This window comes from Limanda limanda, chromosome 7 (assembly GCF_963576545.1).
Source record: "Limanda limanda chromosome 7, fLimLim1.1, whole genome shotgun sequence".
Lineage (NCBI taxonomy): Eukaryota > Metazoa > Chordata > Actinopteri > Pleuronectiformes > Pleuronectidae > Limanda > Limanda limanda.
In genome coordinates this window covers 27750140-27778022 of record NC_083642.1, presented here as the reverse complement: position 1 = coordinate 27778022, position 27883 = coordinate 27750140, and the positions used below count along the sequence as shown (strand labels likewise).

The following is a 27883-nucleotide window of genomic DNA, read 5'->3' as shown; positions in this document are numbered from 1 at the left end:
AGTTGACTGTCGAGGGTCACACCCAGAGACCAGCCCCCATTTTATCTACATTGTGACTTGTGTTTGTAGATAAACAACATTATCTCTCAGTCCCAAAGGCTGTTGATTTAGTGCCCCCATCAGGCCAAACAGGACCTGAACTACATTTTAAATCTGTTTGATATGGATTGACTGTGGAAATGCAGCAAACTGGGGAGATTAACGTTCTGCATGCTCCCTTGTTAGTCTTTTAAAGAGACCCCTCTCACATGAATTCAAGTTTAGACACAACTACTTAATATGTGCAAGCTTGAAAGATAAGGGGAAATGGTCCCGCCACACGTTTGCATATCTTTTGCCTATGATCTGTGTGTGTGATATCCTGAATAAAAATGGGAAGTGCCCCAGTTAGTCAACTTAAGGGCAATACAAATCTCTTGAGCACCACAATGATCTTTGTGAAAGGGGTGTAGGTGAAAGAAAATACACAAAATACAAAAGTCAAATATTTACATCCTTGTTTACTGAGCAGGTGGAGACAGGGCCTCTTCTTCAGTTATGCCTAGAAAATGAGGGTGTTACATTAGCATGTTTGGAAGGATGTACAGCAACAGCGATGATGTGCGTGTGTGTGATGTTTATTTAAGCTCTCTCCGAGGACAGAGTGTGTAGTAGAGTGGTAAGGATAGAGAGAAACCCCTTCAGAGATTTTTCATCTCTCGGTTGCTGTTTAAGAGTCACTTTAACTGCGTCTTGTCCGCTGTCTGTTCTCATAATCTCTCTCCTGCTCAACCCATTAGCTGTGGCTTCCTGTCCCTCTTTCATTTGCTCATCTTCCCTGTCCTCCACCAACACATCTCCATCACCCTTTCCAGCTTTCTGATTTCCCTCTCCAGTGTACAGCAGCTCCCCCAGGATGAGCGTGCTGTGTGGGGTATCCGCAGAGCGCGCTTGCTGGGTGTGTGTGTACAGGTAGACCCTCCAGGGGAGCGTGTGTGGTGGTGTAAAGGCCAGTGTCTGGATATTAACTAGCTGCATCGCTGCCTGAAGACTTTGCGGGGAACAGAGGAGTAACTCAGGACATCGGACACGTTCTTCCATGCACACACAATCTTCCCCCTTTATCTTCTCAGGACCTAGACACAACAAAACAAGGAGCAATTACCAGAGGCTGTTAAATGTCAAGAAACATTGAATATACCACTGGGGTACAAAATATCTAATTATTTTATTTTTTCACACTTAAAATATATAAACAAAACAGTATTTGTGAGATGAAAGGAAAGTGCTACTCCAACCCTGAAATAATATTGTATATAACTGAAATGTATAACTACAGTTATATAATTCATTTCACAATGGAATTTTTACTTTATGACTCCCTTTATCGAAAGTAACGTTGCTTTCTATTTCATAATGTGTTGGTGACAGCAGTAGTGACAACTGAGACACTGTTTACAGAGCTGGCCAGTTAGCTGCAGTTAGCAAAGATGTCAAAACTATTTCTCAACTACTCAACTGCAACAGTAAAGAAATGTACGAAGACAAAGAAACAATGACAACTTCAATTAATCTCCTCAAGGCTGCACCTGCTACTTTGTTCGCTGGTTAATAGCTAGGCGGGGTTGTGAGTTAGTTTATTACCCAACAGCACAGCGAGGAACAGACATGCTGCAATACCAATACCATAGCAAGGTAAGCAGTGCTGAGCAGCAAAAGCTAAAAATATCAACTGGTTGATATGACGGTGGGACATTTTTCTTTACATCTCAGAACAACATCCTGATCCTTAAAGCAGTGGTTGGCAAGCGGTGGCCTAATATCCAGCCCAGCAGATGTTATTGGTGATTTGATTATTTGTATTTCACCATATCAGACTGAAACAGACATTCAAAGGTGCTGATCTCTGTCATGGCAACAACAGTCACTTAATCACCTCTTCTTAAGCAATTTGACTACAAAGTAAAAGCACAACATTTGTTTTGCTGCTGCTGCAATGCTTAACAAAGGATCTGTTATGGCCTGTTTGCATTCATCTTATAATTTAATGATCTCTTGTGCAATCTTGTGCCTGTATGTCTCTGGATGCAAATTTGACGACAGCCTTTTTGTGGACATGGTTGTGGTCCCATTGACTCCTATTATTACTACTTCTAATAATGATAATAATAAAAATAACATTACTGGACTTATTGTTGTGAATCATACAACATTAAGGCAGAAATATGGGTGCAAAAGTGATACAGGGCGGTTACACTGTGATATTCTCTTTTGGAGGAGAACAAGTGTTTCTGCTTTTATTGATAAGAGGAACTACAACTAAGGAGTTGCTTGCTGACCCGTTTCAGACAGTTCCGCCCAAATAATCCACAGAGCCAGGCATATACCAGTTTTGTCAGGTTAAAAACCAGTATATTTGGACGAACAGCAACTCTAATTTTTGGTTTCCTGTTAGAAAGGGAGGTTTTATCATATATGGATTGGGAAGAGGTCGACCTGCACGTCACAGTATCTAGTTTCCCACATTTGGCTCAGTGAGGCCTGGAGCCAGGCCATGGACTGCTACAAATGAAATACAACTTTAAAGGATGTACATAATCATTAAAACTATTATTTGAATAATTCATAGTGTCATTCAAAGTTGAAATATAACTCAGACCTCAAGCCCAGAGAAAGGACACTCATGAAAATGTGTCTCTCAGAGGAAGTGGGAAGAGGATAAGGAGCTAGCCAGTCAATTCACCCGAGGGAGGTTGGTCCAGAGATGTGGAGGCCCGTATTGAAACGGGCAGTTACACTGGGACAAAAGCTGGGATTTGTCGAGAAAAGGCGGGAGCAGAAATTTTGATCTTCCTTTTCTCTATGCTCTCCCATTACATCCACTGCCCCTGTCTGGCTTGAGTGACAGCCTTTGCACATCTTGCTGCCTTTTCCTAATGCCGGATTTCCAGAACTACCAATTTTCGCCACTCTGCATGACTTGCCTTGTTCCACATGGGTCTACTCTGACCTAGGCCCCAACCTAATTTTCCCTGTTGAATGTGGCACACAATGTCAGCATGCTTGAGTGCTGCTTTTGCCTGGTATGTTGCTTTTTTTAGTGTCCATTTCGTCTCCTCCAGTGATGGCAAAGATATGTCTTGCGACATATCTGGTGATATCAGGTGACATAAAGGGGTCACCTCCAGTCTTGTCTTGGTGCATTTAAACTCCTCTACAAGACTTGAGATTTACAGTTCGAGGATGCCATGTGCATAAAGGCCGATGTTGTACGACATCTTGGGACATTAAATTAAATAAGCTGATAACTGTTCTTGCATCTGATTTTATATACTGTATACGTTTTAACGCCCATGTCTAGATCAGTCAGAAATGTTCTATAAAAATAACCAAATTATCAAATGATCTGGAGGCGATTTTGACCAGAGGTCTGACCTAGTCACGACCACTGCTGTAGCTGCTGTAGCTTATCAGAGGACTAAGAAGAAGATTCAACTCAGTCCATACTGCCACACTGCCCCGCCCCGCTGCCTGCTTCATAGCGCCAGTCGCCTGATATTAAACCCATTGCATTTCCAAATTGCGCTGAAAGCAACACTGCACTTTGTCTGGTAATTTAACATTCAAATTGAGAAGTCTGTTAAATGAACGGTTCATAAGATAAGACAAAAGTTTGTGGAATTAGTAAGTAGATGAATTGATGTGTTTTGAGAAGTGTTTTACTATAATACTCTAGCTGCTGAATGGCTCTACTTCTACAGACCTTTCTATAGATTCAAGCTGTAATAAAGCATCATATATAAATATATTCCACCCAGTAGAGTCGATGGGTTCATGAAGAAGAATCTCTAAGATGTGTGGTTATGGCTTACACATTAACCTCTTGCCATTTGAATACCTTGCTCAGCATGCAAAACCTGCTGCTGCAGCCACAGCCCCTCAAACTCCTCTGGGCTGAGAATCGGCGAGAGGGACAAACTGAGTGGGACGGCAATGCTGGAAGACAGGACATCAGCGGAGGAATCCACACGCTCAATGGCACTGTCTGAGCCTGGAGAGGACAAAGAGGAAGGAAGGGGAGAAGATTGGGGGGGGGGAGAAGTGGAGAGAAAAGCAGGAGGATAAGTGTAAACAACAGGGAGCCAAATGGTGGACAGAAGGACAGAGATTGAGGATGAGGGTTAAAGTGGTAGTTGGGATGATTGCCAGGGGAAGAGACTTGTGATTAAAAATGGCACTGCATTCCCAGAAATCGACAGTAATCGTATAAAACCAAAACTCTCTCAGACTTTGACCAAAATAGAGTTCAGTATACAAGCTGCATCCAATTGGACCTATTTAAATTGGTCTAAAGATATTTGTGACTCTCAGAGACCGTCCTCAGTTGTTCCACTGCAGCTGCTTCAGAAAGTCTCCGCAGCTGCAAGTAACCTCATATTTTATGAATTTTATTGTATTCAAAAAATATATATTTATATTCCAGTTATTCGACATATTGATCAAAACCAGAACAGATAATAATGGTAATCCGAGATTAAAGCCAAAAGACTTTCCCTGACTTCTCTAGTGTCAGTGTCCAGTGAAATATCTCAACAATAATTAGATGGAAAGCTGTGATATTTGGTATGAGCATTCATGTCTATGTTGAATTTTTATTACTGAGGCCACAGATATGACAGTATCACTTTTCTTATCGAGAGAGAATCAAAGCAAATTAAAAAATTTAAGTTACAATTGTAACAGCATTAGATGTGAAAAGACCTTGTGAGGGCATTTTGCTCAATGTCTGTAGTTCATATCCACACAGGACATAATCATGGGAAATACGATAACAGTAACACCACATAAATTTTGGCTTGAGCACAGAGCTTTCATGGCTCTCCATATGCACTTCTCTTCATGCTGTTAACATACTTATAAACCACCATTATTCAGTAATCACACAGCAATTTAATTATACTACCAACAGCAACATTTACTGGTGTGGTTTACTTGTAAACAAAATCCATCCTTTCGAATATTCTGAATGAAGCAGGTGATGAAACGATCACACACAGATTATTGACTTCAAAGAGTATAATGAACTATAGCTGATGTCATAGCTATACCACTACTGATTTACATTAACGTTGTGTTGGTTGTACATTGTGGGGAAATTATTCCTGTTTTTACAGTCTCAAGTAACAGTTAGCAAGGAAATTTAATGCAAGACCAAAAACTAACTTCAACTGCTATTCTATAATACAGTAACGCCACCCAGAGTAAATACCCCATGTGGAGGTGACGAAGGAGCCAACACTTCCACTGACTGATTAGAATCTGATTTGATTATATATCAGTCTTTGTGTAATCCATATGCCTCTTGAAAAGAAGGGCTGACTAAATTCACACATATAAAGGCCTTTACAATCACGCCCCATAATTTATAAAAGAGTTCATTACACCGTAGTGTCCCAATAGATCAGTGGTTCCCAAACTTTTTACAGTCCCGTACCCCTTCAGACATTCAATCTCCAGCTACATACCCCCCAGTGAACGCAACAGAATTACGTCGATGACAAAATAGTGTCATCGACGAAATTATTTCGCTGAATATGGGTATACATGAGTATTTTTGGCAATGCGACTTGGCCCATAGACTATTTAATATTGCATAATTATTTATAGCTCAGTTTGAAAATGTAATGGGCTTTTTCACTTTGAAAATGCAAATAAAATGTTCTCCCTGCGTACCCCCTCAACCATTTCGCGTACCCCTGGGGGTACATGTACCCCAGTTTGGGAACCGATGCAATAGATCATTCAGCACTGAGCACTTATCTCACTCCCTCTTGATCTCTCTGCCCTCTGCCCATTTATTTAACATGTCTATAAGTGTGTGTTTTTTCTCTTTCATAGTGTGTTCTCTCACGCTCTCTCTAATAACATTCTTAAATCTATAAACAAGTCTGACTGGGCTGAAGTATGACAGTTACACAATTGTTAATTTTTTTTTTCTCTCTCTCTCTCTCTCTCTCCCCCCCCCCCCTCTTTTTCACCCATCTCTTCCTTCTTCCTCATTTTTCTCCACTCACCCAAACCGGTCCAGGCTGATGGCTGCCCCACTAGAATCTAAAAGTTTCTTCCAGTTAATGAGGAAGTTATTTCTCTCCACAGTTGCCAAAGTGCTGCTTGTTGTAAGAGCTGTTGTACGTCTCTATAATATTACAAGGTCTTGATCTTACTCAGAGGTAACGAGTACAAATACTTCGTTACCTTACTTAAGTAGAAATGTTGGGTATCTATACTTTACTGGAGTATTTATTTTTCAGACGACTTTTTACTTCTACTTCTTACATTTTCACGCAAATATCTGTACTTTCTACTCCTTACATTTAAAAAATAGCCTTAATTTTTAATTAATTAATTTTGGCTTGTTTTCATTCCGGTTTGTCATCGTTCAAAAACACACACAAAAAAAGGCAACACGACCTTGTTACGACTTTTACTTCCTCTAGATAGTCAAGTTTGATTATTGGTAGTGTTGAGTCCAAAGGTCTCTAACCCAAACAATATATGTATTTGCATTGTAATAAAATTTTATAATTTTCAATGGGCATATTTGCAGTTCAAACGGATAGCCTAGTGCATCCCACATTTTTCAACATAACATTTTAATATAACATTATAGTCATAATGGCCTTTAGAAAAATGTGTTTTTTGGAGGAGGGGGGGTAGTGCACTATAGGCCCCTGAGACGCGGCTTAAGAGTTTGTCCTTAATGGAAAAATGTTTTCCCTTACATTACTTTTACTTTTATACTTTAAGTAGTTTTGAAACCAGTACTTTTACACTTTTACTTAAGTAAAAAGCTTGAGTTGATACTTCAACTTCTACAAAAGTATTTTTAAACCCTAGTATCTATACTTCTACTTGAGTAATGAATGTGAATACTTTTGACACCTCTGATCTTACTATGTAAGAGGGCTTGAGATAATGTATGTTGTGATTTAGTACTAAACATATATATATTTTTTTTTTTATTGGGAGAGGACTGTAGCTTTCCATTAGTACATAGCAGCAGCGGGGGGAAAATCCACATCAGTCAGTTATTCTGTTGACAAGCCTGTGCTAAGTGACGGTTTGTGCCGATAGTCTTGACGTATAAAAGACATTTGCAAAAGTACTATAAAACACCTTTTCTTTATTTAAAAAAACACTTGAGTAAAGCCCTTACAAGCTGGCACTATGAATGTCCTCACTCACCTGCATGAACCTCCTCACCATGGTTACAGTTCAGTGTGTCTGAGAGGTTAGTGTTGGGCTTGAGGTCAAAGGTCACATGGTCAGGGCTTCCTCTGCTGGCTAAGTCTGTCTCTACAGCGCCCTGCCTGAGAGGCTCCAGGGTGTTAAAGTTGCAGGCCCACTGGCTGATGGGCTCTGCAGGGCGGCCAATCAGAACTCCAAGGGAAGGGTCTGACCTTCGACCCTGGAGGACCTTTCTTGTTTCTTCTATCCCACAATGCAACAGACGGTAATAGAGGAGTGCCTGGTCACGGACACACATGTCTGTCTCCTCCTCTGCAAAAACACAAAAACTGTTAACAGTGACATCTCTCTCTTCCCCACCCTTTTACATTATCAAACACACGCACGCACGCACCTATGCAGTAGTGCAGCAGTCTTCCAAGCATGTCTTGTGTCTCAGCAGGCCGACACAAAAACATCCTCACGGTGGCCACCAGCAATTCCATCTTGACTCCCAAAGAGGCCTCACTCCTCACTCTGTCGATGAACACCTCCAATGTGTAGGGGGCGCTGGAGATTCGCTCCCCGTACACACCGAGCAACCACAGCAAGGCCTGCCTGCCCTAATGGAGGATAAGGAGAATGAGCAGAGGCCCTGAACACCCACTGAGGTGTTGTGAGTGACCCTTGTTGATCTCAGGTTAAAAGGTTCTGTGTAGGGTGTTTGATCACTTTCTGTACCAATTGTGCGGACATCCTTCATGTCTGACAAGAACTTAATGAATTTTGACGCAGATCCGGGTCAGGGGATGGATTATGAATTATTTTTCATTTTATTTAACTTTATATTCTGCAATTTCTCAGAGAATAATTCAAGGATCATGATTATAAAAAAAAATCTGGCATGTTTAGGGGTCTGATATTAAGAGTACCAAACTTTGGATATTGTGGTTGGGTGGAAGGTGGTTTCATCAGCATTAAAAGAGGACTTCTGGTAAGAACATATGGATCTAAACAATGTTTTTTCCATCTTATCTCATAATAATAATATGATTGATATATTATATATCAAATATAAGAAACATATTAGGTTTTAAAGATACACACAGAAAGTCGGCCCAACTACACAATAAGGTCAGAAACACATCGACCTGCCTATCATTTGCTTCCTGTCAGAAGCAACAAATTACTCATGAGGAGTAACCAGTCTCGTCTAAGATAAGTTGTGCATTTATTGTTAAGTGTAGTCTGTTAAAAAATAAGATAGAGCATAAGAGGGTAAACGCTGGGGTATGATTCATTTGAACAGGTTTGTACAAAGGCAAAGCTCCTGGATAGTTCCAAACGTCAGCTAATGTAGACAGGACAAAAAGCAAACCATAGAAAACAATGGGACAAAAGTACATGTTTACAGAGTCTCTCTATGGTCAAACTTCCACCTCCGTGCTCCTGGCCGATCACTGCATAATGTGGGCAGACTTGTTGGACTGTCAGCCTAGAAACTTGTGAATTGTGACATCAGAGAGGCGGGAGGGAGGTGTATGGATGGCGCGTCTGAATTTTATTCTGAAGCCTGTAGTTGTTGTATCACCCTTTGTTTGCCTGCAACTAAACTTTGAAGGTTAAGTTTGTTTATGCAAATATTAAGCTGAGAATCTTGAGCAAACAATGTGTGTCTTATCCTCCCAAAGAGAGAGGGGCCATGAAACAGTTACTGATCCAGCTGGCAGGGAGAAAACCCTGGACTCTGCTCGGGGCCGAGTTACTGAGTAATGTATAAATGTTAATTAGTCACTTTTTTTTTTTTTTTATCAATTTCTGCCGGCAAACAAACAACAGAAAGAGAAGCAGGAAAATGTTAGAGAAGGTTAGCTCGCACAGATCATCTCATAATTACACCACAGTCAGGCAATGTTGATATGTAAATATAAGTCTTCGTGCAGGCTCCCACACCTTAGTCTGGTTTATCTCTGAGGCTTGTTTATCTCTGAGGCTTGTCCAACTCAAAGGTCACACATTGAAACCAGTTTTTTTTTTTTGCATTCGTTCAACGGAAACTGTCACTCTCACTTGGACATTTGCGTTCAAACATACACCTCCTCCCGGAGAAACTGTGGAGGATCTCAGGAGTTCAGTGCATGTCTATTAATGCTGAAACTTTTATATATTTATGTTTGTGTAAAATGTTTTGCTTATTTATTATTTTTCAATTGTAATTTTTCTCTTTTGCTTCTGTTACTGTGTATTTTAATTTAACATAGCATCCATCACTATTTGTATATTTGTTGAGAGTTGAGTGTCAGTGTTGAGCTAATGCGTCAGATAGCTTTAAAAAGCCAGCATGAAAACATGGGAGCCCCTTAAGTCCCGACAGGTGATATTTGCCGCAAGATAATTACATCTTTGTGTGTGTGTATGTGTGTTTGTGTGGAAATTGTGGAAATAATTGCAGGGTGTAACTGACCTGGCTATCCTGCAGCGTCCCCTCACAGCCCTCGACAGCCAAACACACTGTGTCGCTACACTGTGGACAAACCCAGACCAGGTCGCGCATTGTCTGCACCACAGCTGACCAGTGTGGGTGAGATGGTGATGGAAAAAGAGAAAACAAGAGCTGACAACTGTGAATAATAGAATTGTCTTTTCTGTCTTTAATGTGATATACTAACAGACTATAGTTTGTGTGCAATGTACACGTGGGGCAGGGTGAAACAAGCTTTACCAGAAGTGATGTGCTCTTGTTTGAGCCCGAGCAGCTCAATAAGGATTTCCAGACATCTGTCGCTGTAGCTCCGACCAATACGACCTGCACCCAGTCCACACAAGATAACACAGGCCATAAGTGAGGCGGGCTTTATACAGCGATGCCACATTAGAGAGAGAACACAGCACACTAACACTGCACACTCTGAGCGCTCTAAATGCTGAACATATCAAATATATTCATACCAGACTTTGTGTCTAAACTGGGGGTGCCAAACATTTTCCTCATTGTCCTCTGGTTACTATTAAACAAGTGTGATGAAGACAACGTGGACCATTGCATTATAAGGAAGAGGTGTTTGAAATGAAAGGAATGAAGAGAACCAGTGAACAGGGCCAGGTCATATTGCCATAGAAACATACACTCTGACTCATTACATTACATTACACTTCATTTAGCTATGACGCTTTTATCCAAAGCGACTTACAATAAGTGCATTCAACCACAGTCTATGGGTACAGACCCAGAACAACAAGAATCAAGAAAGTAGAGTTTCTTCAAGAAAGCCAAACTACAAAGTGCTATAAGTAAGTGCCTGTCATAAATGGACTGAGCTTAAACATGGGGGAATAGTGTTTCAAATTAAAAAATCTGGAAGGCTGTAAAACTTTAAAATGTATATATACATTTGTTTTATGTATATTTATTTATACATATTTAATAAGTGTAAAATGAGTAACACTGAGGATATGGAAGTGTGTTTCTTTTAATTCAGATGTTGTGACGGAAAAAGCATTGTCATGATAATAGATATGTGCAGAGGTGTCAAAAGTATTCACGTTCATAATTCAAGTAGAAGTATAGATACTAGGGTTTAAAATGACTTCTGTAGAAGTTGAAGTATCAACTCAAGCTTTTTACTTAAGTAAAAGTGTCAAAATACAGGTTTAAAGTAAATTAATGTAAGGCAAAATTTTTTTCCATTAAGGACAAACTCTTAAGCCGCGTCTCAGGGGCCTATAGTGCACTACACCACCTCCTCCAAAAAAAAAAACATTTTTCTAAAAGCCATTATGACTATAATGTTTTACTAAAATGTTATATTGAAAAATGTGGGATGCACCCGTTTCAGCTACATATATGTCCATTGAAAATGATCACATTTTATTACAATGCAAATACATTAAAGTGCCATATGTGTACTACTGAGCATTAACATGCGTTTCATGGAGCGGAAGACATGATAACTAGTTGCCAATAAGTATTGTAATAGTGCAAAAAGTCAAACTTCAGTGGAATGTTATCAATAACCTTTATTGGAAGAGACCTTGAGACCTTTGGACTCAATCCTGTATGTACAACATCACTACCAGTAGGCTTTGTTCAGCCGCAAAAGCAGCAGGTTCTCAAAGTTATTTGAGCCTATGCCTGCGGAAGGATCATAACCGGTACAGCCTGATTCGACTCTGGTCGAGCATGGCACCCAAACCCCCCCACCCCCCCACAGGTGATTAGGGTCTCGCGCTGCGCCCCAGGGCCAGCGTGTTCCGAGGCCGGGGTGTGTGCAGTACAGATATTTGCGTGAAAATGTAAGGAGTAGTAGTAAAAAGTCGTCTGAAAAATAAATACTCCAGTAGGGTATAGACCCCCAAAATTTCTACTAAAGTAAGGTAACGAAGTATTCCTACTTCGTTACTTGACACCTCTGGATATGTGCGTGGATGGGTTAGTATGCGTGAGTGTGTTTACCTATGGCCGAAATAGCAGCCTGGGCAGTGTCAATGTTGACATCAGTGCAGTATCCTCTCATCTCATCCAGTAACATCACTATATTCTCATCATTCACCAGCTCCACCAGCACCTGCAAACACAACAGCACTAGCTTTTTTATTGGACTGCTCATGTTAACAGTAGATAATTACTGTGTGATAACTGGAGACACTGCAGTGATTAAGTTCATTAACTGGGAGGTCAAATTCAGGGCAGCAGTGGCTCAGACATCCAGAGCCTTTGAAATGGATCCAGTTTGTTACCTGTTCAAAAACATCTTAAGCTCTTCACCACTTAACAATCCAGGGGTGTGATAACACGTATATCTATTATTTCTAACCATGTCACTGTACAAGTGATGCATATACCTTTGTTCCATATACACACATCTGCTCACACACCACTTCCCTTCCAGACTCTCTCTGTGCTTCACATTAACCTTTCAACCATTACTTCCTCCTGTTTTTGTTTCTGAGACTGTCTATGCCCTTTTTTGCTGCCTTGTTCTGTTTTTTTTTACTTTGTGCTTGTGCTTATTTTGTGATTTTTTTGCCTGTGGATGACCTGCAACCTTTACATTACTGACTGCCTTCCTGTGTCTGACCTCTGCTTGGATTAAAACTGAGACTGTTGATTTGAACTTTGCGTTTTGCCTGATTCCTCCATGTGAGTCTCTGCTCTTGGTCCTGTCATCACAGCATCTCTGCGCGAGTAAAAACATTTAAGTCAGCTAACTGACTAAAGAAATTAACAAAGAAACAGTCTGCTTTGGTGGTGGACTTGTGTCCTCTTTTTATGTTTTTCTGTGAAGGGGTCATCTAAAGCAAGTCCCCCCTCTTTCATCCACATCTCTGTACATTAAAGTGCTGCATAAACTGTAGACTTTCCCACATAGGTATGTGTATCACTGATGACGCAGCATAACAATCAGTCACAATAGCCCAGTCAGGGAGCTCCCTGTTAAACCGACCTGTGTGGAAAAACCAACGGAATCACACATTTTGCTGCATTTTACATGGGAGTAGTAAGTTATGTAGAAGTTTATGGCATTGTTTATCTAAACTTTTTTTTTTAGTTGAGTTTTAGTTGTATATAATGTAACTATGGTTATAGCATACACAAAACCTGAAAACACCAGCATAACTGTAAAGTGATAAAGAAAAGTAGAACAGAATGTAGAATAAAAAAAGAGAGGTCACAGTGAAGATCTACTGAAGAAACCAAACAGTCATTACCTCCATCTTCCTTTGCTTGATGTAGGCAGGCTCAGCATAGCCACAAAAGAAACGTTTGTAGTGTGCCCCCATCAGGCCAGGGAGAGAACGCAACAACAGCTAGAAGAGGATAAAATTCACAATTCTTAAAATGTATCCACACCCATCTGACAAGAGTTTTCCAAAAGTAATTAGCTCGTGAATAATACTGTTTATATCTCAACATCCAGTCACTCCCACCAAACACACGGACACAAAAGATAACGCTTTCTCAAACCATGTTATGCATGGTGGATGGTGCGTCTTCACTCCTCCCACTATAACAAAACGAAGCCAAAATATCCCGGGTAGTCTGCAGTGCACAGTGAGTTATCGTCCAGTGGAGAGGTCCCTCTGAAATACATGCTTGACCAATAGTAAGTCGGTCTCAGCTGTCAAAGATGACGCCTTAAATAGCTAATTAAACCCCAATTTACAGAATAAAGAGCACTTGAACATACATTAGTGGGATAAGAACTACCTAAAATCACATCTTTCGAAAAATATTTATCTTTTATCTGTCGGGCCCATGTCCCATCTTCGTTGGAGAGCAGGCATCCATATCTCTCTCCCTCTCTCTCTCTCTATATACATTTTTTTAATAGTGGGAGGAAGTGGAGACGCATGATCCATCTTTATTTACAGTCATTGATTTCCATAAGTATATAGGTATATGTAAACTTAAGGTATACATATATCTGAGTGGATCGGTGGTCGTTGATGTCAACCTTGATATTTAAAATGTCGTTTTAAATATCAAGGTTCTACATGATTTGGTGTTTTTCTTTGTTTTGTGTAACAGTAAATTTAGCGTGTTTCTGATGTTATACAAAACATCAACTATTCATCAACTTCCATCAAGACAACTTTTGACGGTTGATTAATCAAGATAATATCTGGCAGATTTATCGATGATCAATACACAATAAATTACATTAAGGCAGCCGTAGGTGCATACATACAGTATGTGTATATATAATATATATCCGGCCGAACATTAGGTGTTATATATTATGTTCCTCCAATATTAATTATTTGTGTGAGAGCCAGAGACAGAGCGGTACAATTCATTATCATTTATTTATATAAAATATTATTTTGATATTTGATTTACCTATTCATTTGTTTTTGTTCATGTAATTTATCTTCCATTTGGTTCCAATTATGTATAAAATGTGTGTCAGTAGAATTGTACAGTATTGAATACTGCTTTAATATCATGTGTGGATCCTGTTGAACCCTCTTCCTCCAAACTTGAATCATTCACCATCACCTGTATGTGGCAGATGGCAGTGAACCTCATCTCTCTGGAAATGCTCCCACAGGTTGCCAGCAGTGGTCCTCGTACTCGCTCCAGGGCCGCCTGACTGACAGCCGGTAGGGCTGAGCAGAGGCTCAGGAAGAGGCTCAGGGTGGCAGCCATGACTGGAGGGTAGGGGCTGACCAGGTATGCGTCCAGCAGGGACAGGATGTCGAAGAGCTCGTCGTCTGACTGAGGCCGGTAGCGCTGGAGGACTCTCAGCACCTCGCACTGACCCCAAATGTCACACTCCTTCAGCCTGGGCGAAGAGACGCACACAGACAGTCAGATCACTTTGTCAATGGGACGATTATGAAGTAAGTATAAGTCTGGGTGAGCCACGGGAGTGACAGCTCTTAGCTAAGAAAGAGTCCAGCATATAACCAGAAAATAATAGTCTCCCTCCACTTTCTCTGACCTCTGGTCTCTAACCTGTCTCTAACTTTAAAGGGTCCGGTTCAGGGCCATGGTAGAGGCCCAGATTGATTAAATCCCCCACTCCTCCGAAGTGCATGTCGAGGTGTCACCACCCCCCCCCTTGCCTCTGAGAGCTGAGCCAGCAGTGGGCGATAGATGTGCTGCATATAGAAGTGCTGTATGAACAGGTGACTAGCACTTTGAGTGTTTTATAAAGTGCTATATCAAAACAGTCCATTTTCTGGTCTCTCTTCTCTCCTCCTCCTCTCCTTTATCCCTTATTGCTCTCCTTTAAACCCGCTGGTTATTATGACGGATGAATTGTCGGATAATATAGTCTTGAACTTACTCTGTAAAGTGCTTTGAAATCATGTATGCTGTGATGAGGAATTAATCAAAGGAAATTCACTGCTCATCAAAATTTAGGGAACACTTAAAGATCTTGATGAAGTATTCAAGTTGAAAATATTTACTGATGTACATTGTATAATTTGAGATGCATATAAATGACATAACAACAGTCTGTGGCGGTACCTGGAGACGTCGGATGTACAGATAATAACGTCCCATAGGTGCTGAATTTGATTTAGGTCAGGGGAACATGAGGGCCAGTCAATGCCTAAACGATTGAGGCCAGGCATTGTCCTGCACCAGGAGGAACCAAGGGCCTACTGCATCAGGGTAAGGTCAGACAATCGCTCTGAGGACATCATCCCAGTAACTAACAGCAGTCAGGGCACCGTTGGCTATGACATGGAGGTCTGTGCGACCCTCACAGGATATGCCTCCCCAGACCATCAGTGAACCAATGCCAAACCAGTCATGCTGGATGATGTCACAGGCAGCATAATGTTCACCACAGCTTCTCCAGACTCTTTCACACATCACATGTGCTCAGTCTGAACCTGCTCTCTTCTGTGAAGAGAACAGGGCACCAGTGTCGGACCTGCCGATTCTGGTGTTCTCTGGCAAATGCCGAACGACCTGCAGGGAGCTGCGCTGTGAGCACAGGTCACACTAGAGGAGGCCCTCATGCCACCCTCATTGAGTCTGCTTCTGACAGTTTGGTCAGAACCATGCACACCAGTAGCCTTGCAGGGCTCTGGCAGTGCTCCTCATGTTCCGCCTCGCACAGAGGAGCAGATACTGGGCCTGCTGTTGGGTTGATGCCCTTCTAAGGCCCTGTCCAGTTCATCTTGAGTAACTGCAAACTCTCTTGTGACCTCACGTATGGATGTGTTATTCTGGAGGAGCTAGACTACCTGTGCAACATGATTGGGCTGCAGGTACCGCCTCATGCTACCATAGTGACACTAGCAGTAAGGACAGTAGCAGAACACAAAACTATTATTGGCCAACCTGTTAAGGAGATGATGTGTGATAGGTTTGTTGATAGCGACTCCCCCCTCCACCTTCAGGATCTCCTCCAGGGCTCGGAGGCAATTCACCATCACCACCGGGTCTGGGTCCCTCAGCAGACTGTACAGCTCGTTCACCACCGCGGCATCTGTAAGAACCAAGAATAAGAGGTTTGTTTCTAAATTTGCAAAAGAGTGTGACAAACATAATCAGGCATGGACACATCAACAGTAATTGAAGGTAGAGGTTGGTTGATGATGATTTTATTCATCACATAATCTGGACAGGATTAGAAAACACAATTGCTATCATCAGCCCCTTCCTTTTTCTTTTGCATTGTTTAATAACAGACGCATATAGTAATCAATAGTCTGTTTGTTTAAATTATTAGAGTCATTTTAAAGATAATACAATTTGTTATAGCCACACTTTTAAAAATATTTGAAACTGTTTTTCACTGTATCCTAAAGTTCCAGAACAATCATCGATCCACTCATCAGACTGATTTGTCTGATGTCCAACTAACAGGCAAATTCAGGGTAAGAGAGATATTTCTTCTCATGTTGAGTTCATACAAAAACTGATTGGAAACTTCAATGATCGTTTTGATGACTTCAGCCTGGAAGAACAGGTTCTCCTTGGCTCCACATAAATTGAGAATCCGCATTCTCAACACTTAACATTATCAAGGCCAAATACCGATCAAGAATGACATTCTCTTACATTTACATTCATGTTTGAGAACGACACGAATAGCCACACTTTTGAAAATATTTGAAAATGTTTTTCAGTGTTTCCTAAAGTTCCAGAACAATCATCGATCAACACATCAGACTGATTTGTCTGATGTCCTACTAACAGGCAACATATGGACATTATAGTGCTGCATGAGTGAGGAGGAGATATTTCAGAAGATCAAAGGGAATAAAAGGATAACACAAAAAAGATGAAGCACATATGCTGTATAAATTGCTTTGTTCCACACATTCTTCCTCTTATCAAAATCTGCCCACAATGCAGTGTTCAGTTTTTTCTATTCACACAACCCGAGATTTCTTTACTTTTCAAACTTGTAGTCTTCAGACCCAAACAACTCAGACTCAAGGAGATCAGAGCAGCAGAGGTGTGTGAGGAGTACAAGCTGCACCTGTATCCACTCTCTTAATAGAAGTAGCATTTATTTATATTTATATAACTATCAATATATACTAAATCAAAACTCACTAAACAAACCAGACTAACCAAAAACCCTGCTGGCTGAGGGCCGAGAGAGAACTGATGTGTCCAGCACTCAGAGTATTTTATCACCCTGATTATCCTTTAGAGTGCACCAGACCTAAGAGAGAACAATTCTCAGTTTTTACCCATGCAAGTTTGATGATTAGATACAATGAGCAACAGAGAATTAGAGGGAAATTAAGTAAAATATTCATGAAAAGGGACCACAGGATTAATTCTGTAGCATATAGTGTCATTTTATGGTAGTTTGACTTTAAACTACACCTATAGTCTAGGTTTCAGGTCCTTCTCATCTCTTTGTGTGCAAAACCATCCAACACCATATTAAAATGTAGGGTTCTGACCAGATCAGAAGAACCCTCTGAGCTCACTCTGGGCACCTTGAACATTTTCACTCATTACTTTTACAACCTGTGCAGATAAAAGCACAAAAACCACACTTCATATTCATTTCCTCATCAGCACTCAGTCATTCTGGTTTGTATTCTAACCCCCCCACATACATGCATCTCACAATGACGTTGCTTTGAAAGCTGTCTTTAAAAAGATTTGTTCATCAAGTGTAGTCTAATAATCCTGATAAAGGCAACAGGTTGAACTGTGTCTGTTTCACAAAATGTCTCTCAATACTAAACCTGCTGGAGCCCCAAATCGGTGGCTGAATGACGGTGACAGACAGAGACAGTAAAGCTGTCATCCACCCTACCTATCTCAGAGTTGGTCTGGAGATTGTGTAGCTTGGCCCAGCCAAGCACAGCCACCCGCCGCACACAAGCTGCTCTGTCCCTCAGTCCTGCTGTCAGTGGCTGCTCCACGTACTCCACCAGACTGGGTAACCTGGAAGGCACAGACACACAATCAGAAGGCCAACAGGCTGATGTAAAGAGATGTACTAATGTTGATGTGTGTAACACCTCACCTGAGATTGGTCATGTTCCTCAGGGCCAGGCTGCGGACCATGGGATTGGGATCCTGACAATCTTTCCTCAGTGTGTTGATGACCAGCAGAGACAGCTCTGGGTTTAAAGTGGCATAGGAACACAGGAAGACATAGACCAGTTTCTTCTGGACTATGTCTACTGTGGCACATGCTTTGACCATTTCGCTGAACAGGCCGGATACATCCACACCCTGCGACATTGCCCTGAGACAGAGAAAGGGAGGTGGGAATAAAATGAGTAGCGTGTGTGTGTTTGCCCAAGAGAATAAAGAAAATGTGACACTGATAGAAAAGATTGCCTTGTTAGTCTTTCCCTTCATAACTATGAAGAAGCTCACAGGCCTTGAAATAAACAGTGTATGCACCAGGAAAAAGACCAGACTCCACTGTTAACCCCTAAGGTAATTATGTTATTAAGGTGTGGACATGTAGATACCTCAGGGTATGAAGTTACCAAATCCAGGGTACTCTTTTCATATTTAGGGGACAATTTTCTGAAAGAGAAGATGATTGGCCACTGCATATGTATGAAAGGTTCATTTGAAATAGAAATAAAATGTCTTTTAAAATTGGAATTCAGAATTTGAAGAAAAAAATTCACGTGAAAATCTGTAGACATCATAAGAGTGGAATGTAATGTGAAAGAGAGAAGGACTGCTCTCCCCTCTCGTACAATATCACTTTCAATGTGCCCTTAGACATTTGGACTACTCAAATTTGACCTTCAATCAAAATGTTTCTTTGTAAGGTTCTTGAGATATTGTTTTCACAAGAAGGAAAAGACTGACGCACAGATGGACATCCCAAAAACATAAAACTCCCATCCACTGGCTGTCACCAGCTTGGACACTAAAAAATAACAGTTTTGGGGGCGTAGGAACACCAACAGATAAAGCTCAACATGCAGATACAGTGGCAAGGAAGAGCATGTGCACCTTTGAAATTACAGTAATGAACAGTTACAATATATTGTATCAACAATTATTCATACTAACACACTAAGTAAACATTAACAGTGTTGGTATACATGTGGATTTTTCAAACCTCTTTCGGCAGCAACTACCTCAAAAAAGTTATCTTACAATCTGGATCAGACCTGTACAGCTTTCAGGAGGAACTTTGGACCATTCACCCTACAGACCTGCTTCAGCTTAGACATCTGTCTTTTATGGGTGAAGTTCAGGGTCTGGGCTGTGACCCGGTCACTCCACAAGATAAGATCATTAGATTTACTTCGAGGTTTAGAGTCATTTTTCTGCTGCATCACCCAACTTATACTCATCCTCAGATGGCAGTCAGCGCCCCTGACACTGTCCTATTGTCCTTTGCTCTTTGGCAAACTTCAGGTGCAGTGCTGTTTTTTGGGAGAGCAGTTGCTTCCACTGTCCATAATTTATAACCTCAAGAATGGAGATATTGATTAGCCCCAGTGTTTTGCCTTTAGCTCAGACATGGGCATAGTACGGCGCGTTGGGCTTTATAATCCGGCCTGCCGGACTTGTCCAAATATTACAACAACAAAAAAATTTAAAAATTAAAAAGATTAAAAATGTAAAAATAAAAACTACTTCTTAAATGGCACTTACGTATAGCACTTTGTAGTTTTGCTTATTTTTGAAGAAATTGTACTTTTTTTTATTCTTGTTGTTCTGGGTTTGTACCCTCGGGGTTGAATGCACTTATTGTAAGTCGCTTTGGATAAAAGCGTCAGCTAAATTAAATTTGACCGGGAGTGAGGTGTACAGGACTCGAAAGGGCACATGATCTCGCTTCACTTTTTCGCTTTGCCCTATGAGCCCTTCTGTAAAATGAGCGGATCAAGGAAACGAAAAGTGGACAATGAGTGCCGAGTGTTTAACCCGGAGTCGACAACAAAATACTTTTTTACTGAGGTCCAATCGAAGGCTGTATGCCTGATATGCCGAGGAACTGTCGCAGTTTTCAATTAGTACAACATCAGCCGTCACTTTGCTACGAAGCATGCTAACCACGCTAGCAAGCAGTCAACGCAAGAATGGGCTGCTACGGCTCAGAGGTTGGCGGCTAATTTACAGACTCAGCTACATTTTTTTCACCGACAAACTGCGATTCAAGAGTCAACTAGCAAGGCAAGTTTTTTGGTGGCATCCGAAATAGCAAAGGCTAGCAAGCCTTTCTCCGAAGGCGAGTTTTTGTTAAATGGCCTTGCAAATGAATGCTTTCCTACTTGTTAAAGGCCAAATCCTTACATGTAAGGATTTCTCAATGTCATTTATAATAGTTCACAAAAACACTCCATCCATCTGTTCCTGGCCCGGCCCCTCTGTCAAAATTTAGGACCCATTATGGCCCGAGAGTCAAAAAGTTTGTCCACCCCTGCTTAAGCTGATACTCTGGGCACTTTTTCTACCCCACTGATCCGAGTGCCCACTTCTAGGGAGTGTAGTTGAAGAAATAAATCCACATATAGACAGTTAATCTGCTTTTCTCCATGTGGACATGAATAGATCGCTCTTTGAGATGAATGTGTTACTCTTTCCAGCTTTATGCATGTCAACTCACCACCCTTGTCTCGCTCTTTTCTCCCCTCTTTTCAACCAACCTCTCTTCTCAACCCCATTTTTCTCAAACTTCAACATTACTATGTAAAGTGCCTTGAGATCTTTTGTTGCTGTCATTAGCCGAGGGGTTCACTTGCATTAGACAACCTACACTGTGAAGTTTTGAATAGTGGGTTTAGTGTGGACAAGAATGATACAATTATTTGTTTGTTGTTATTTTAAACAGATTGAGGTTTTTTATTATTGTAATTCAGATGAAGATTGACCATAATTTAAGACAGATTTATACACATATGTCCGTCAGCTACCTGATGACTTTGAGGATGGTGTTCCTGTATCGCAGCTGGTCAGACTGAACGTTGGGGTTGGAAAGAGCTCTCCTGAGCTCCCTCACCGTGTCCTCACTGCCCAAATAAGGCATGGTGGCCACAGACAGCCTGCACACTGACAAAGAAAACACACAATGCTGGAATTAGATCGCAGACAACATTAAACATTAGCTCACTTAACAATAAACCACCAGAGAGCCATTTGCCATTTGATTGACATGAAGACAATGCACATTAAAAGGTTCATACAAAATAATTAAAAGCACAGGAGTATAAGTCAGACTCTTATCGGAGTTATAACCAACCTTGCTTGACCTTCTATGAAAAGTGCCTTGAAATATTGTATATTATGATTCAATGCTATACAATTAAAATTGAATTGAGAGTACTTCCGGCTTTTATCACAGGTATTACAAACCTAAAGAGAATAAACAAGTCAGGCTTTTATCAAATGTATTACAAACATGAAAACAGTAAGTGAGGCTCTTATCAGAGACCAGAAGAGAATAAACCAAATTATCTAAAGTAAGTTTTTTATCCTTAATATTAATGATACTTTTTGTGGTATTTGATGTTAAAACATATTCTATTTAGTATAGTGAATACTACAGACCAGGTCAGGCTTTATCGGAATTATTAATGATATAATGAGAGTAAGTCAGGCACTAGAGGAGAATAAGCCAGGCTTTTGTCGTGCAAATCAGAGTCAAGGTTATCGCTTCAACGTGATAAACCTAAAAGGCACTTCCTGCACATCACTAGTGTTGACTCAACAATGTGTTACTTATACGAACATTACCGTTCAATACATCAGACACGGGACCTGCTGGGTTGACTGGTTTGTTTACACAGCGCGCTCACTTCCGCATTTCTTCTTCTTCTGCATCATGACTCTCTGTATGTTGCCGCATACTGTCCTCGGCTGGTTGGAATGGGAATAACACTCCATCGTTCACTAACTCAAAAGTCGCGTATTTTATAGGACTGAAACCATACCAGTCCAGACACCTTCAAATTAAACCATCTCATCGAGTTTCTATGTTTTTCAGACTTTTTCAGACTTCACTGAACAATTCCAGATTAGACTGAACTAGGTGTATTTTATTTTCAGAAATCCATAATCCTAGTCCACCATCCATTCTATTTCTAACAGAAAATAACTTTTTGCACATTTGCGTTTATGTAGGCAGGTTTGATATGGGTCTTTAATAAGCTAAAACATCTGGATCAAGAGGTGGCTTTTTAAGCAGAGGTATAATTACTGCTACCTCAAAAGCTTGTGATACATAGCCATTCATCTGATAACATATGGATCCATCAATTATAGGAAAAAAATCCTTAAATTGGGATAGGGTCTAAAAGACAAGTTAATGGTTAAGAGGAAAAGATGTGTGAAGTCAGTTCAGAAAGATCTATAGAAGAAAAGTGGTATAATGTAAATCTGGTGCTACAGGTGGTTCTATATTTTCTGTACAAAACAAGGTATCTGTTCAATTCATGGGGAGGAGGTGGGGAATTTTTTTCCTGATGGTCATAATTGTATTAATCCAAACATGCACTGAAATAAAACCTATAAAGTTGGCCTAGTGTCAGCTGACTGGCATTTATTGCAATTGAACATAATGATGAGGAGAGAATTCAAACGCAGTCCCCATAGTTATTACTACATTATTACTTAGTAAAAATTTAATAATACGATATTACATAACTACTCAGCATTTATTACTAAATTACTACCCAGGACAAGGTAGTTATTATTAAATCATTACATGACTCAGTTAACAGTACACTAAAGCCATTTTGAGTCATGACATTCAGTGGATGTCCCGAGAATTCGGTCCAAACTTTCGTACGTTACGTAATTGATGTATTCATTCCATTGCTGAGATCACCCTGCAACCACTGTGCATACTAAAAAAAGAGCCATAAAGATGGTACATGATGTCGGATGTTGGGAACACACTAATAATCTGTTTTATATGGATTGGAACTCATAGTCTGGTGATGACACAAATAATGTTCAAAGCAAGAAAAATCTACTTCCTGGTAAGATACAAAGGGGGGAGGGGGGTGTTATAACTTGAGAAGAAAATTAAATTTGAAACATTGCTATTCTTTCATCAATCTCAAAAGTATGTGCAAATCAATCTGTGAGGGGATTTTATGGAATGGACCAAGGGAAGACATCAGACATGATAAAATTGCAAACAGTTAAATAAGATCTACAAAGACACTGTTTATAGACTGTATGTTTATGACAGAAAAACCAGAAGAGGAATGGAAAGCTTGTTGAAACGTGAGGAGACTTAGAGGAGAAGACTACAGTGATGAAGTGGATGGCTGGATGAGAGTTGTAACTTTTGATTAATCATTAAGAACAGCAGGAGGACAAGACGAGCATGTTACTTCTTCCTCCTTTTCTGACAGAAAATAAAATGTTAATCCATATTTTCATTGTTGTTGCTGAATATGTATTTTGTTTTCTACTAGTCTTGATTTGCTGATTGTCTATTCTATGATTTTTTTTCTACCAATATATTTATTTGATCTCTAAATACGTTAACAATAAACTAAACTAAAGTGAAACTATTTAAAATTCAGCCAAACTAAACATAACTTGAACTCTTGACAAGAGGATATCAAGCAATGTTTTCGTTTTATGATAAAACAGGGTTCATCAGAGGAGTGGAGAATATGTGAGGTGTTGTTCAGATCCACACTCCAGTCCAAAAGGTGGTGGTAATGCCCCGAGAAGTTGGTTACCAACCACCATAAAAAAAACAAACCAAGGAAAAGAAGAAGAAGCAGAGGTAGAAGCAGAAGAAGACCTTCTGAATCATTATCCATCAAACGAGTGGAGAGAAGAATCATGCGAACACGTAAGAAAAGTTGGGATCAGCGCCGGAGAGAAAGGAAACTAAGAATGCGCGAAGTCATAGCCAATGAAACATCGGAGCAGAGAGAGGTCCGTCTGGATCATCTCAGGAGATACAGGAAACAGGTCAGAGACTCGGAAACACCGGAGCAGAGAGAGGTCCGCCGCACATACAACAGAGACAAGATGCGCCGGGTTCTTGCGAGGAAAAAAAGAGAGAAGATGGTCACCGAAGAGCAGGAACAACCACTGCACAACACGGGAAACCCCCTGCGAGCCAGAGCCTCTGCAGGAGCAGAGCAAGGGACCACTCGTCAGAACAGGAGGAATGTGCAGCGAACCTGGGAAACCCTGGAGGAGGCAGCCAGACGCCTCCTGGGTGACCGATGGAAGTACCTGGAGACACTGATGGCTGAGAGGAAGAGCGGGATTTCTGTGGCGGAGGCGTCGGATATGTTTCAAGATGAGATCAGACAAGGCCTCATACATGTTTGCTGCATGTGTAATCGGTTACTCTTCCAAAAGTCTGAGGTGCAGCTTCCTGAGGTCAAGTTAGAAGACACTGCATCTGATGGATTCTTACCGGATCATAGATGTGAGAACTTCGGTAAAACGTCAGACAGCAGCTGTCCTCACCAAGACACTGTTCAGTTGTCTGTTGTATAATGTAAAACTTTTTAACTCATCTTCGAGACACTGTGTTGTTGTCGTCTGCTAACTGTAAACATCTAGAATTCAAAAAGTCAGCCCCTGTTTTATTTATCATCCAAAAGATGGAAAATGCCTGGACCCGTGTTCACATCTGTTTTGTGTCAGAGGGTCACAGGGGCCTGTGGGGGAGAGGGCTGGAGCCTGAACTGATGTGCTACAGACACAACTTTAAACACATGAACTGGACAGCTGGATTGATTTGCTGTTGGCTATCCATGAGAGCAAAGCATGAACTGAAAATATTCATCACATCAAAAGTGGAGGGGTCAGAAGTCACGGTGGTGAGACTTGGCACAGATCAGCTCACAGGGGTCTTCATCAGATCCCAGTCCTGCTGTGGAGTTCAAAGTGCACCAGATGACCTGTTTTGAAACAGTGGACTGCAGATACCCTGTAAATCATGAATGAACCAAATACACTGAGCAGACTTTCTTTTTGACAACTTAGAATTACCATATGACCTACAGAATCAGAATTGGGTTTTATGCCGAGCAGGTTTACACATACAAGGAATTGCTGTGGTGTATATGTGCAATTATACATATAGAAAATAGGAAACAAAAATTAAATATATAAAACACTATAAGTAGAAATAGTTTAAAACTTGTGTACTCATCTTTTCTTTGTAAACGTATTGTCACACATTCCTTTATTAATAAAACCTTTTTGATAACTTTTCAAATTTTGGGTATTGGATAGGGTCAGAAAGTTGTTATTCCCCATCATATGATGTCATGTGATGGGGAATAACAACAATACACACTGACCGTTGCAGTATGCTGATCGCTTATTAATTCAACGTGTCATGTGTCCAAATCCCACAGAACTCTGCATTGCACTTCCCATGACCCCAAAGAATACACATGCCGACCTCGAAGTCCATTAGATGAACAGTTCAAAAGATATGTGTTCCAACGTCAGACAGATGTTTGTGGAGTTAGTGGGTAGATTTAATGGTTGATTAGATCAACTTGTTATCATTTTGATCTTGAGCTTTGAAAAAAAAGTTTGTGTATTCAAATTAAGAGTCAGTGGTGGATTTTTATATAAATATAATTTTATTCAGTTCTGGGATTTTTTGGAATAGATTGTTAATTTAGATTTATCTTTGTTGGAAATATTTTGATATTTGATTGAATTTCAAATTTTGACCATTTTTAGTGGCAGATGTTAGCTTTTCAGATTGGGATCTTTTTCTTTTGTAATCTCCCTATGTACCACAATTCATTAGACGGCCGTAATTAAACCCACTCTACAGCTGGTGGTTCAGCCTACTTCATACAGATATCTAACCTTCCCTTTCATTCTAAAATCCTTAAGATAGTTGTCTCTAACCAGGTGCTTCAGAACAATATGTTATGTACTCTTATAAAGCATGTCTTCAGGAACAGCATATATGTGTGTGTTATTATTAATAATCATAATGTTAATATTAAGATTTGGTTATTATTATTTGGCTAAAACAGAAGAGTGAAGTATAGATGAAAAATCATTCAGATCCACACTCCAGTCCAGAAGGTGGCGGTAATATACCAAGAAGTTATTACAAACACCATCACAAATCTAAAGAAAAAGAACGAAGAGGCATTGAAAGGCGGACTAGTGACATCATTCTTTACCTGCATCATTATCCATCAAACGAGGGGAGAGAAGAATCATGCGAACACGTAAGAAAAGTTGGGAACAGCGCCGGAGAGAAAGGAAACTGAAAATGCGAAAAGCCATGGCCAGTGAAACCCCGGAGCAGAGAGAGGTCCGTCTGGATCATCTCAGGAGACACATGAAACAGGTCCGAGACTCGGAAACACCGGAGGAGAGAGAGGTCCGCCTGACTGACAACAGAGACAAGATGCGCCGGGTCCGTGCCAGGAAAAAAAGAGAGGCAATGACCATTCAACAACAAGAACCACAACACAACACGGGAAACCCCCAGCGAGCCCGAGCCTCTGGTGGAGCAGGGCAGAGGGCCACTCGTCGGAACAGGAGGAATGTGCAGCGAACCTGGGAAACCCTGGAGGAGGCAGCCAAACGCCTCCTGGGTGACCGATGGAAGTACCTGGAGACACTGATGGCTGAGAGGAAGAGCGGGATTTCTGTGGCGGAGGCGTCGGATATGTTTCAAGAGGAGATCAGACAAGGCCTCATACATGTTTGCTGCATGTGTAATCGGTTACTCTTCCAAAAGTCTGAGGTGCAGCTTCCTGAGGTCAAATTAGAAGACACTGCAACTGATCGAGTCCTACCGGATCATACATGTGAGAACTTCGGTAGAACGTCAGATAGCAGCTGTGCTCACCAGGACACTGTTCAGTTGTGTGTGATCTAATGTCCAACTTGTATGTTGTTGTTTTTTACAAAGCCCAGAGACACTGTATTGTAGTTGTCTGCCAACTGCAAATCTATTTAGATTTAAAGAGTCAGCCCGGGCACCCTGTCTTATTTTTTAACTAAAAGTTGAAAATGCACAGCCACAGCATTGGATCCATGTTATATCATCAAAAAAAAATCACACAATTTTGAACACGCCTGAGCTGGACAATTGGATAGCTACGGGGTTAGATATCAATGGACGCACAGCATGAAATCCAATAAACATATCAGAAGAGGACCGGTGCAACAGAAGAGACTTGATGCAGATCAGCTTGGGGGGGGGGGGGCTTTATCAGACACTTTTGCTGCTGTGGACTTCAGAGCGAGCTAGATGACCTGACAGGTGGACTGCAGATATCCTGTTAATCAATGAGTGAACCGAATAGACTGAGCAGACTTTCTTTTTGACATTTAGAAATGAGCAGATATCGTTTATCAGAAACCGTAGAACCTTGTGTGCTTGGAGATTCAGATTACTTGAATATGTTTTCTTTGTAAATACACTGTCAAATCCCACTATTAATAAAACAATGTTATGCCTCCATGCCAACAACAGCCAGTGGCCGGAGGCATTATGTTTTGGGTTTGTTTGTACTTTCGTCCGCCCCAGGCTTGTGAACAGGACATCTCAAGAACTTGATAGAATTTTTTTTTAAATTTGGTACAAACATTCACTGGACTCAAGGATTAACTATGTTTTGGTGGTTAAAGGTCAAGGTCACTGACCTCACAAAAGCACGCATATCTTCAGAACACCTTAAGGGAATCCTTTCACAAGAAATCACTTGACTGAAGGATTCGTAGTTATGTAGTAAATAATATTAGTTATGTGGTGTAGTACACACCAGCAATACAAAGAATGTTTATGTG

General features: G+C 40.8%; 1 protein-coding gene across 2 annotated transcripts; it reads right to left on the bottom strand.

Annotated features, from left to right (window-relative positions):
- Window positions 1–480: 480 nt before the first annotated feature.
- ap4b1 (adaptor related protein complex 4 subunit beta 1) lies at window positions 481–21924 on the bottom strand. Of its 2 annotated transcripts, none has more exons than XM_061075320.1 (14): window positions 21857–21924; window positions 21037–21172; window positions 18168–18392; window positions 17955–18085; window positions 16010–16157; window positions 14207–14492; window positions 12916–13014; window positions 11660–11771; window positions 9929–10012; window positions 9671–9774; window positions 7622–7829; window positions 7225–7539; window positions 3878–4030; window positions 481–1115 (listed from the first exon to the last, which is right to left on the bottom strand). In XM_061075320.1, the coding sequence occupies exons 2-14, from the start codon at window positions 21147–21149 to the stop codon at window positions 622–624; spliced, it is 2472 nt and encodes an 823-aa protein (XP_060931303.1). In that variant the 5' UTR covers window positions 21150–21172; window positions 21857–21924; the 3' UTR covers window positions 481–621. The 2 variants fall into 2 exon arrangements, with proteins under 2 accessions (XP_060931303.1, XP_060931304.1); XM_061075321.1 differs by having other exon boundaries at window positions 21037–21165; window positions 21857–21888.
- Between the last annotated feature and the right edge of the window lie 5959 nt (window positions 21925–27883).